A 13,036-nucleotide genomic window follows, 5' to 3' on the forward strand; every position below is an offset into this window, starting at 1 on the left:
ATATATATATAGTTTTTTGCAGGCTCTACATTTTGTTTAGAAGAGTTATTTTTGCCCAGTTCACAACTGCTTCCCTCACCAGCCTGAGAATAATGTACCATTGTGAGTGCCGTTTCTCAAATCTGCACAATTTATCCAATCTCATCTAACAATGAAAATGGCAGAATTAAATTAAATGAAATAAAAGAGAGAGAGAGAGAGAGAGAGAGAGAGAGAGAGAGAGAGAGAGAGAGAGAAGAGAGAGAGAGAGAGAGAGAGAGAGAGAGAGAGAGAGAGAGAGAGAGAGATGAACACAAACAGTGATGTCCTTAACGCTGTCTGCTTACAACAAGTTTTGTTTCACACTTCTGGCCTGAACCCAGCCACCCTTTATCTGGCCAAGTGCCTGAGCCCAGGACAGCTGTCAGGGCAGGAGTCTAGGGCTTGAGAGAGAGAGAGAGAGAGAGAGAGAGAGAGAGAGAGAGAGAGAGAGACAGACAGACAGACAGACAGACAGACAGACAGACAGACAGACAGACAGACAGACAGACAGACAGACAGACAGACAGACAGACAGACAGACAGACAGACAGACAGACAGACAGACACACAGACAGACAGACAGACAGACAGACAGACAGACAGACAGACAGACAGACAGACAGACAGACAGACAGACAGACAGACAGACAGAGTGAAGAAAGAGACAGAAATACAGAGGGAGAGAGAGAAAGAACCAGACAGGGAAGGAAATAAGAGAGGGAAAGAGAGAGAGAGAGAGAGAGAGAGAGAGAGAGAGAGAGAGAGAGAGAGAGAGAGAGAGAGAGACATGGAGAGGGAGATAAAGCAAGATAGAGCCAGAGAGAGAGAACAACCGAGAGAGGGAAAAAAAGAAAGAGGGAACGAAAGTAAGGGAGAGAAAAGGGAGTGAGCTTGCAGTCGCTCGACCGGGCAGTGTGCCGCGGGGGTGATTCCTGATGGCAGAGGCGGATAGGGGGATGGACAGACGGAGGGAGGGAGGGCGGGAGGGGATAGATGTTGTGCTTAGTCACCGACCACCGCTGTGACCCAGGAGGTCATCCCACCGCACCAGCCGTGCCTCCAGCGCAGCCGGGCGTTTAAAACGAGACGCAGGCGACCGACCGCTAGAGCCCCACGCAGCCTAGTGAGGGAGAGCCAGGCAGCACTAGCCCCACTGGCTGGAAAACAGTAGCCACGCTAACTCAGCCTGGGGGTCTGAGGAAGGAGGGGGACTGGGGGAGTTGTGGCGGTGGGGGTCAGTGATACTCACTACTCCCCTTCACTTAGGTCACTGAACCACGAGGACCACCGACCTCACCAGAGCACAGAGGGAGAGAGTGTGTGTGTGTGTGTGTGTGTGTGTGGTGGTGGGGGGCACGACAAACAGTTGCCAAGAGATCCATGGTGATCCCACGACAGTTTGACCCCGATTGAGGGGGGGTCAACGAGGGGAGCTTACAAAAGTAGCTACCCGGCTTCCACGTCCACCTCCACCACCCCTGACCCCCCCACTACACTCCGGGGCCAAAAGTCTTCCTCCTCCCCCCCACGTGCCTCGCAGGCTGCAAATGGCCATGTTTTCACTGATCTGTTTTGCTCAATTAAACTTCAGAGGACACCCTGCCACATCTCTTTGCAGAGGTCACGACCCCAGGGTGCAGGGGCTAAGTCTCGCTCTCGTAAAACAAGGTCTCTGTTAACACGACGGCCGGCGCATATTGCGAGGTAATCCATCCGGATCCGCGAGCTATCTGGATGGTGAGGGGGGGTGGGGGGGGGGAGCGTGTTGGAGAAAGGGGGTAAAAATGCAAGGTAATGATGTTTTATGGCCGTGTTAACTTTCAGCACCGGAGTAATGGGTAAGCTACTTGACCCTGACCCCTCGAGTCTCCCACCGGAGCACCTAACCAATCCTTTTCTGTCACTGGTTATAAGGGAACCCATAGATAACTTTCAAAGAAGCTCATTTGTAAGGGAATTTGTTTTGTGGGTAATGACAAGTCCAACTGACATCCCAGATTTAATGTGCCTAAGCTTTCTCCTGTAAAGTTCATTCAGAGTTATGGCAACTCCGGGCCAAATAAATATCAATAATTTCTGCTCAGAAAAATCCCCCCCAGAAAATCCCCAAGATCCCTCAATGTGATAAAAATCTAAAATGTCTATCTCACATATCTTTGCAAAATATACATTTTTAGCCAACTTATAACTAGTGTAATGATGACTACAAAATGTCGACCTAAATTTGTACAGAGGAATGTTCAATGTGCTTTACTGAAGCTTAGCTTAAATACACAATGAATACTTTCCTACATTCGTGGAAGAAACAGTGATGAGTAATAAGTGGAAACCAAATGAGGATGAGGAGGAATTCGAACGTGTCTGGACATGAACATCATCTATTCATCACTGATGACTATTCCCTCAAGAAGTAAAACCAGGCATGCAATATCTCAATACAGGTGGCGAATTTGGATGATTAAAGGAAGAATCAAAATATCTATTTGATCCAATGAGGGTAACTTACGATAACCGTATCTTGGGTGGCTCTGTTATAAACCAGGGCTAGTGCCACTGTGTGTGCCCATGAAAAGCCAAGGCCCGCTATTGAAGACAAGCTGCCAGTTGGCACAAAGGATGCCACAGCCACCACTCCCTGCCCCCAGCGGGCATTCATCTGGGCATGCACATGGGCGCTATAGCTTTGCTCTGCCTGGCTAAATGTTATGCCCAACAACAAGGGGAGGGCTGAGAGCCGTCTCTAAATTCACCCAGTGCAAAATCGCTGCCAACTCGGCGACCTTTCTCATGCAATGACCCAGGGAGAATCATGAACAAATACATATTTGGCTTATAAAAAAACAAAACAAATAGAAATTAGGGGGGAAAAGCATGGCATCAACATATTTAATGTGATTCTGTTTCATTACACTGCACACGTAAGCAATTGCCAGTGATCCAATGCACGGATATAAACAGATTTAGACCCATTTCGTTTTTTTGTAGCGATTGAGCACATAGGCTAGATTGAGTTTCAGGGACAGCCGTTTCGTGGGTTCTTTGTGTTCGATTGTTTGTTTGTTTGTTTCATGCAGTTGCAGTAGAACAAAGGTGGCGGGTTTCCATTCTGCCACTGTCAAAAACTTTCCAACGTGCCCACTGCATTGCGGATGCCAACCAACGAATCAAAGGCACGCTGCAAGCAGACAAAGAGGGTTTGATGCCAACCTCCGAACCTCTAACAACCATTACTGGCGATTTCCCTGCCTCCCTGGCACGGAGCAAAACAAAATGGCGCCGCACTGCACGCTACCACAATATGGCTGCATTGTCTAGAGATGGGCACTGCTTGGTAACTGGGAGAAAGGGATAAAACGCTTTTACTCAAAATACCGAAAAAAAAGAACACCGCCCGTCCGTCATTGCGATGCCGTTAAAAGACTTCCGTTACAGCGTTTGTCAAAGTTACAAAAGAAATAGAAATACAAATCGTGAGGGCAATTGTAAAGGAACGCGTGATATGCGAGATGTGATTGGAAAATCACCATTCAAATATTCTCGTCAATTAGGAAATCGATCAATATTTATTTCAAACAAAGGTACATTTTCCCCCTCAAAGTATGCTACATAGTAAAAATCAATTTTGCTAATTGAAATCCGAAAGCGTACAAATGGAACCAAACGGGACTTTTACGGGTCCATTTGGTTCCATTGTACACTTTCGGACTACAATTAACAATGAACAGATAAATGATTTTAAGTAGAAAATAACTGTTTTAAATTGTTATATTCAAAACATCAGCAGACCAAATGGTGCACTCCGTCCTCGTTCCGTCAAGTCTAGCACAAGTGCTACTTATTCAATCATGTCTCTTATATTTTAAAATAACAAACGAGCACCAGAGAGGCATTCTGTGATTCTGTGATACTGAACAGTTAAAAAACACAGCAGATGCCAACCGAGGAGGCAGCGGCATCCTACAAAAGACACAAAGGAGGTCTGATGCCAACCCTGGTGCCAATGGCAACCATTATTGTCTCTCTGCTGTGCCTTCTGCTTTCCCTGGCACTTATCAAACACAAAATGGCGCTTGGAGTTTGATGATAATGAGCTAGCTATACTGACATTTGAAGGGGGCTCGCACAAGAACACAGTGTAGAAAAGAATGGTGTTCATTGGATAATGTTTAAAAATCGCAGATGATTATATCCTTTAAAATGTTGTTAATTTACAAGTGTCACGCTCATAGGCGAGAAGTTCAGCGAAATTCAGTAGCACGTAATGCAGCAGCCATTTACATTACATATGATAGATATCTCATTTTGAATCTCAGCCTTTATGCATAGGAGTGAAATCTACTTAATCTGGCCACTCTTTATCTTCATTTAAGTCTAATTAAGAGAAGGGTATTTCAAATAGGACCAATATTACAAAAAAGCAAGAATGTCTAAAATGTAGAGAACAAAATGACAGTGAATTGAGGCCCTTAACAACAATAAGGCTAACTCATTAAGCAGGAGACACAGCATTACATCGTGTATTGAAAAAACTGCTATGAAGTTATGCAACAGTCTGAAAAAAGAAATTCACAACTAGTACTACTGATGTCCAAACGCTTCTACAGTCCACAAACATTATGGATTATTAAATGTACTGCACATAAACAGCATTTTTACAGAACGTGTGCAAAAATGCAACTTTTACTTTCACACTTTTACATAACCTAAAATGGAATTATGAAGTGTCAAGTTTCTACCTGCAAATGGTTGAGGTGGGAAAATGTCCAACCATCTATTTGTGAATTTTACCATTCAAATTCAGAGATTAAATTGCAATGGTTATCGATTATCACAATTTTGCTGTAAAAGTACAGGATGATTTTTTGGAGAGACAAAAATAGAAATTTCAAAACATTATGTTTTGAAAAAGTATTGTAATATACGGTATTCAATTGAAACTCATACTCAAAAGCACATGAATTCAGATTTCACATGGCTGACAATAAAACCTTTCAGGGATTAAGAAAATAATTATTTTCCACATAACAGCAGTATTGATTTAAAATAACAATTTGAATGGGGAGTATCGCTCCTGAAATGTATGTGAAATGTATTTGATTGGAGAATGACATTTTTAATTCAGTCAAATTGAAAAATACCAAAGTTGAAGTCACATGTTAAGCTTAACAAACAGTGATGAGTAGATTTAAAATGAATCAAATGTGGTCCTGACTGTCCTCTATACTTTATCTGCATTATACTATTCCACAAGTTTGCGGTCAAGATAAGAACAAAAAGGATTGTGTCTTGATTGTGTGTGTGTGTGTGTTTGTGTGTGTGTGTGTGTGTGTGTGTGTGTGTGTGTGTGTGTGTGTGTGTGTGTGTGTGTGTGTGTGTGTGTGCGTGTGTGTGTGTGCGTGTGCGTGTGTGCGTGTGTGTGTGTGTGTGCGTGTGTGCGTGTGTGTGTGTGTGTGCGCGTGTGTGCATGTGTGCGTGTGAGAGAGCTCACTAATCCTCTGAGTGCATATTAGCAGCACTATTGCTAATCTACATCAGTGCACATCCAAAGCGCACATGACATTCACACACTCATTGTATCTGTGACAAACATAGCTGTGGTCCCAGCTACTGTCCAACAAGCCTGCCACAAAGTCAAGACATGTGACCCTGCCAACCTGTCGTGCACACATTTGTGCCAACATGCACACATACATACACACGCACACACATGCACGCGCACACACACACACACACACACACACACACACACACACACACACACACACACACACACGCACACACACACGCACACACACACGCACGCACGCACGCACACACACGCACACGCACACACACACACACACACACACACAAACACACACACACGCACAGATCATTCACACTGTGGAGGAGCGTGAACCTACCTTGGTCCTGGACATAGTATGCTAGAAACAAGTCCAGCTCCTTGACCGACACTGTTATGTGGTGTGGCTGGACGCAAAGTGCTGGGTTGGTGCAATGCTGAGACTTGACGAGGCGCTCGCCGTCTGTACTTTCCAGAGGGATGCCTTTGAAGAGGATGACCATCACCAGGTCCAGGCGCCAAACTTTGTCGGCCTGCCGCAGGCAGTCGATCCTGCGGATCTTCCCCTTCTGGTCCGGGTTGGAGAGCACGCAACACGGGTGTTTCTTGCCCGTCACGCTGAGGACAAAGTCCTCCCGGTACTCCTGGCGAATGTCCTTGCGGAGCTTGGCCAGCAGCCTGGATGCCCACTTCTGCTTCACCTCGGGCTTCTCGCTCAGCAGCTCGTCCTTGACCGCGCGCTCCTCGTCCTTGGACATCCGCTTCTCGTGCTTCTTGAAGTACTTGCGTTTCCTGGCCTGGAGGTTGAACCATGTGTAGGCGATGGCACGGACATGAGGGAGAAGAGCCTCGATGAAGGGATGAAATTCATCCTGGAGCGGTTCCGGGGGAAAGGGATGCACCGGGACGAAGAGGAGGGAAGAAAGGAAGGAAGACAGAAAAGAGAGAAAGTTAAACACAAACTATTTGCAGATTAAATGTTCATCAGTCGGCCCGTAAAAAAGTTAAGACTATAATAAAAGTAAACCGTTTCAGTTTAGTATGGTCTTGTCATGTGATAACATCAATGTCAGTTTCAACATTTATACACGTAAAAGGCACTCTCTTTACCATCCTAAACGTATCTGGATGTATTGCAGGTACCACAACCAAATTACACTGTTTATATCAACTGCCAGCGCCACAATAGGAGAAGGCACCGCAGCTCAAGTCTCCCCTCTCCGCTCTCCGAGCATGCTCTGAGCGGGAGTCCCATGCTGCTGCTGACGAAGGGAGCATGCGCCCGCGCACTTGGATTTCTCTTATCAAGCTAGCCACATACCAATGTGAACTTGTCCCATGTTCAGTAAGGAAGGAGGATAGGAGGAGGCAGGGGTACAGGACTGGAGTAGATTCAAACAAATGCACAAATAAAATAGAGTAATCTTCTCTGTGAGCACAAGCGCTCCTACATCAACTCTGTGTTCCATGAGTGGTGGGTCTACGGTCAAAGAACTGTAAAAGCTACATATTGTATAATAAATAACAAATATAGGAACTTAGTGGAAGCTAGTATTTGTACATTTGAGACGGGACTATGTTTGTGATCCTTCCAAATCCCACACTGTGTTGACATTAATGCACGCCATGACACTTGACCGCGTTCATTCCAAAATCTGACTGAGCTTCGACAACGAAAATAGAATTCTGGCCTAGTCTGCAAATTCTTTGTTGCTTCTGACTCTGCACCCCATAAAAATTGTGCTATTGAGTAATATCCCGCAAATATATTTACGTGAAATTATTTTATTTAATGCTGGTAGAATCTCCTATAAAAATGTTATACATTTTTGTGTTGTGCAGAGCATCATAGTATAGTGCAATTTATACCACAGCTTTTCTTTATGTATAACTTATTTCTGAGACGGGGCTTAAAGGAGAGGAAATGTGAGCTTTTGATCAAAAAAAAAAGTTTGTGTGTGTGTATATAGAAATATATGTATACATATATTTTTATACATATAGTACATAATTGTTTTAACCTTACAACTAATAGTATTTCTGCGAGCTGGGAGATAGGAAGAAAATACTGTACAACAAACCTAAACGTATCAATACTGTACGTTTATTTTGCGGTATCACTAGGACAACTGTAAAAAAAATAAAAAAAATAAGAAGAAAATATAACTTTTCAGTGTACATTCCCTATAAGTTTTGGAATGTGCTGTGAAATATGGGGATTAATTTGGTACTGAATTATCTGAAATTATAGTAGCTGTGGGTGAGAAGTGGAAACATGAACATGTCATTGTTTTAGGTCATTAAAATGTCAAACTGAATAACCATAAGACGCTTCATTTGAACGGGGCCTTTGAAGAGTTAAACCACATATTGTTCTTTGTGTAGGCAGGCAGGCTATGGGAAACCACAGACATCCACTCCCTATCTATGCTTGCCGCTGGTGCTCCAACCGAGAAGCCACATTTCTGGGCCTCCCTTTCATGCCAATAAAACTTTAAACTCGTGTTTTGGTATAGTTGTCAAATAATAATGAAACTAAAATTACAGACTTCAGTGATGTTTTGTGATATATAATACTTTACAAACTTTTAAACAACAGTGTGTCATCTTGAGCGTAAAATGTGTAAAATAAAAAAATACAAAAAACTAAACAATTTATTTAATTGCCATCTCCCTAAAGTTGACTGTGACACTGAGAGAGGTGAGTATAGGCCTAATACTGGGAATAAATATACACGGTAGCAGCTTTTTTCACCCCTAAATGTGTTATACACTTGTGGTTTCCGGTCAAAAAACAATCAAAATATTGAGTTAATATTTTAAACCAGACTAAAACCAAGCTCTCTTAAGATAAATGACTTGGCGAGGAGGCCCTATGCAGTGCACTTCAGCTGAGGCCATAAAAGCACAATCCTCTTAAGTACAAACTAAACCACATCTCAGTCAATCACTTACTTATGCCAAGTAAAATATAAACAGTAAAACTGAGTCAGCCAAACAGTCAGCTACTCTGTCCAAGTCCTGAGTCAACCTTATCATTAGTATCTCTTCATTCAGTGAAAGTGACTCCATCTCCACACAACTTGTTTTTTCTTAAAATGCAAGTGTTTCTGCACTACAAATAAAAATATGCACAAGACAAAAATATTAAATAGAGGTTAGACGAGGTCCTATTGTGTATGTAAGGTTATTTGAGGGCGTGAACAAACTAATTAAACTTGGCAGAAATTGTGCATGCAGGTATGAATTATACCGGATTATCAAGGTGACAATTATTGTTGCTTCCTTGGGTAACAGGATAGCTGGGCACTAGGGACATCTGGGCACCTCGGTTGTAAAATTGGCTATTTTGTCCAAAATGTAAAATATATATATATATATATATTTGGAAAATGTTTTTAAGTTAAGTAAAGTATACATGATTAGAACATGCTTAAACATTCGACAATTAAGGTCTAATATTTCTACAATTGCTACAAATTGCTACAAAACCTGTTTATCCAGTCATTTTGGGGCATAAACAAGAAGTTGAAGGATACATTTAAGTCTGATAATGATGTACCGTGCATGTTCACATCATGTATATACCTCGATGTAAAATTGCCTATCTTTGCGCACAACTTTACGCAGTTGGGGAGCAGCTCAGCACATATTTGATGGTTCGGGTTTGACTCTGGATTTTCGCTGGACTCTGATCTTTTCCTGTATCTATAAAGCCAACGTAACGCATGTTGTAACACTGTCCTCACCTTAAACCACACCGTTTGGATCGATAACCTACATTTAGTTCTGTTTGAACAACCTATATCCGCCAAAGCGGCGATTCCCCTTACCGCCCGAGGTCGGTGGAACATTATTTACATGGATTATGAAATATATATTCACGAGGACAGGAAATTGAACGATCTTTAACGCAACAACAAAAAACGTGCACACCGAATGATTATAGCCTATTACGCTGTGGTAATATTTCAAAGAGCAAGAGTAGGCATCAAACAACGGCAGGTCAGTAACAGTTTAAAGGAGTAGTTCACCCCAAAGAAATACGTATTTTCTATCAATTACACAGCCCATGAAGCCTTGAATTCATGGAGATTTTTCTGTTTTTGTAGCATTCCTGAGCCAATAATTTGATGACCGGCGGAGACTCAAAGAGTCAAAGAGTCTCCTACCGAGTCTCCTACTGACCGATGACCCGGTCATCAAATTATTGGCTCAGGAATGCGACAAAAACTAAAGAATCTACATGATTTCAAGGCTTCATGGGGTGTGTAATTGATAGAAAATAGGCTACGTACTTTTTTTTGGGGTGAACTACTCCTTTAAATAAATAAAAAAAAAACAAAGAAAAACACAAATACCTGAGTCAGACAAATGGGAGAATACATGGCGAGCCAGTCCAGGTCGCGCACAAAACCAATGTTATTTCGAGTGATTCCCGTGAAGTGTGCGGATCACTTTATTATCGCGCCATTCCTCCTTGCAGGGCCGACGACACTGACTGTGTGCACCGTGCGTTCACTTCTGATCCGCGTCCGAAAGATTATCCAAGAGGAACATCCATGGAAAAAACCGTGATGATCCGAAAGATTGTCGTTGTGTCTCTGAGTTGTAAAATGTTAAAGTAGGGCTATGATTAAAAAAATAAAAATAAAAAAAAGTTCACATGCACGCGTAACGGCACTTTTGTAGCCTATGATTTAAAAAAAAGAAGAAAAAAAAAGTTCAACATGCACGGCGTAACTCTAAATGTCTAGTTCTAAATGCCTCCGATCGGACTCGTACTAACGCCGGTAACTGAACAAGCCCTGCTGCCGCGGGGTTGGATGGATGATCATGGATGGATGGATTTGATGGGTGTTTAGCGCTTCTCTCTCTCTCCAGTTTCAGAGTGATATCTGCTTCATACACGCATTGTGTACAGCGATGTGTGCACGCAACGCAGACGCACGCTCCCGCGTTTCAAACTTGATATGAAATGGACCTGCATGCATATACACCTTCAGCCCTGCATGCACGATCCCAGGCAGCAGCAAATCACACACACACAACTTTTTTTTTTTCTCTCTTTCACCCACGTAATTACATAGTCACACTCCTCCTCCTCCTCCTCCTCCTCCTCCTCCTCCTCCTCTCCTGCTGCAAACACATTCCATATTATCAACCATCTATCCCACCGACCGAACTATTCTGTTCTCTCTTCTGCACAAAAACACTGTGTTCATTTAAAAACTCTGCGAGTGTACAAATGGAACCGATCGAATGGTAATGGTGGAAAAAGTTGTTTTTTTTTTTACTTAAGTAAAAGTATCAATACTGCAATGTTAGAAGTACTCTGTTACAAGTAAAAAGTCCGGAATTCAAAATTTACTTGGGTAAAAGTACAAGAGTATTGGTATCAAATGTACTTATAAGTACCCAAAGTAAGAAAGTACACATTGTGCAGAATGAATGTCCCATTTCAGGTTTTCAAATGTATAAACATCTTTTGAAAATAGCAGATCTATTGTAGATCTGCTATTTTCAAATGGCCGAAATATGTATAGTGCTGAAGTGGTTAATGTATGTTTTGTAATAATAATCCAAATCTACAAAGTAACTAGTAACTATGGTTTTCAAATAATTGTAGTGGAGTAAAAGTACCATATTTTCCTCTGATCTAGTGGAGTAGAAGTAAGAGTACTGAAAATTGGAAATAGGCCTACTCCAGTAAAGTAAAAAATACCTCAAAATTGTACTTAAGTATAGTACTTGGGTAAATGTACTTAGTTACTTTCCACCACTGAGCTGCTATAGGGCTACAATTTATTTCTGAGAGGATTCTTTTATGGGCTCAGCCAGGTCAGGAGGACTTTGGACCGGTGCCTCCCTCCGGAGTGTAACTTTATTCCTGCACACACACAAAGTCGTGCGCCCTTTTAATCGCACTTTATGTTTCAAGAGCAAAGCACTATTAACTTCTTTATTAAATTAAATTAAATCGTCTTGCAGATTTACAGCAGCAGCGACACAATCGTTAACTGATCCCCTGAAACAGCAATTCCACTCTCATCCCTTCGACATTTATAGCCGTGTAAAGGGGCTAATACTGGGCCCTGTAATGATGATAATCCACCAAATATAAAGGTTATCTCTGCAAAAATGTACCTTTTTAGTGTGTGTGTGTGTGTGTGTGTGTGTGTGGGGGGGGGGGGGGGGTGCAAGATGCAGCTTTTTGTTGGCCAGAGGGAAAGTTATGCATGGGGGGGGGGGGGGGTGAGTCTGATAGGCTACATTAAAAAAATCATCAATCATCAATCTACGATAACAGAATAACATTATCTAATATTATTCAACTTGACAGGCTACCTGTCCTGAATGACTATTTTTGTGTAGGCTGGTGGGGTAAAAAAATATATATAGTTCACAAATCTGTTCTGTGTGTATAGCCTATATCTTTAGGCCTAGTGTATGTGTAGGTTAATGAGATAATGTTATTCAAATTGTGTGTGTGTGTGTGTGTGTGTGTGTGTGTGTGTGTGTGTGTGTGTGTGTGTGTGTGTGTGTGTGTGTGTGTGTGTGTGTGTGTGTGTGTGTGTGTGTGTGTGTGTGTGTGTGTGTGTGTGTGTGACTGTCTGTCTCCGACACAGAATAGTCCAACATTCCAAATGAAGTTCATTCGCCAATAAAGGGGCGTGGAGGGTTAACGTAGGTTACTGTAGAATCGGTGCCAAATTGACACGTCTTTTGGCGCTACAGTGCTTCTACAGTGTTGTTGCTACATTGTTTCCAGCCATGTAACAACCCACTTATTACTCCATCGTATTGGTTACATTTCTCTTGGCAACCACCACCACGCGTTATTTTACTACCATACAGCAACATGACTAATGTCATCATCATAGATATCATCCTAACATCTCAGAAACATGTTCACGTACCATCGCACTGTACTGCATGGATTGACTGTGGGTCCTGGAGCCTTGATGAGACACAAGCCGGTAGAATCACATTTCTCACGTTGTTCAACTTTGTGCTTTAGGAGGCTGTTTCTCTTGCAAAAAAAAAAAAAAAAAAAAAGTCAATACCGGAAGACAATTCTTGGCAGAAGGCGGTCAAATCAAGTTAAGAGCACCTCGATTTTTTTTTCTCTCTCTTATCTTCCTTCCTCTTCGCAGTCTTTACTTTTTGGATCGGATTTTTTTTTGGGGTTGTTCGGTTGGATTTTGAACGCGATCCAGAAGAGGTTGAGTTTTGGAAACTGGGAAGCAGGTCTCCGCCTTCACTTTCACTGACTGACTGCCGCCCCTCCGACGGGCTCTCACCAGCCCACTGAACGCCGCTCTCCTATTGGCTGCCACTACTGCCCCGGGGACAACCATCCCATAGCCTGACGGCCGCACTGTGATGTTATGTATCATATGGAAGTGGTGGGAAGAAGTAGTCTACTCTGATTAATACAAAATAAATAAA

At 42.6% G+C, this 13,036-nt stretch overlaps 1 protein-coding gene across 5 annotated transcripts in view; it reads right to left on the reverse strand.

Annotated features, from left to right (window-relative positions):
• The window catches only part of LOC308101737 (nuclear factor 1 B-type-like), a 93,750-nt gene extending 80,913 nt beyond the window's left edge, over nt 1-12,837 (reverse strand). For 3 of the 5 annotated variants that reach the window (XM_080451196.1, XM_080451199.1, XM_080451195.1), the window contains exons 1-2: nt 9,946-10,589; nt 5,925-6,456 (exon numbers count right to left, since the gene is read on the reverse strand). In XM_080451196.1, the coding sequence (XP_080307322.1) occupies nt 5,925-6,456; nt 9,946-9,972 (559 nt within the window). In that variant the 5' untranslated portion in view covers nt 9,973-10,589. Of the gene's footprint in view, nt 1-5,924; nt 6,457-9,945; nt 10,590-12,504 lie in introns of those variants that run through there. The other 2 variants (XM_080451198.1, XM_080451197.1) reach the window with 1 other exon arrangement.
• Nucleotides 12,838-13,036: the final 199 nt, after the last annotated feature.

The sequence above is a fragment of the Gymnoscopelus braueri genome, assembly GCF_963280865.1.
Source record: "Gymnoscopelus braueri genome assembly, chromosome: 15".
Taxonomy (NCBI): Eukaryota; Metazoa; Chordata; class Actinopteri; order Myctophiformes; family Myctophidae; genus Gymnoscopelus; species Gymnoscopelus braueri.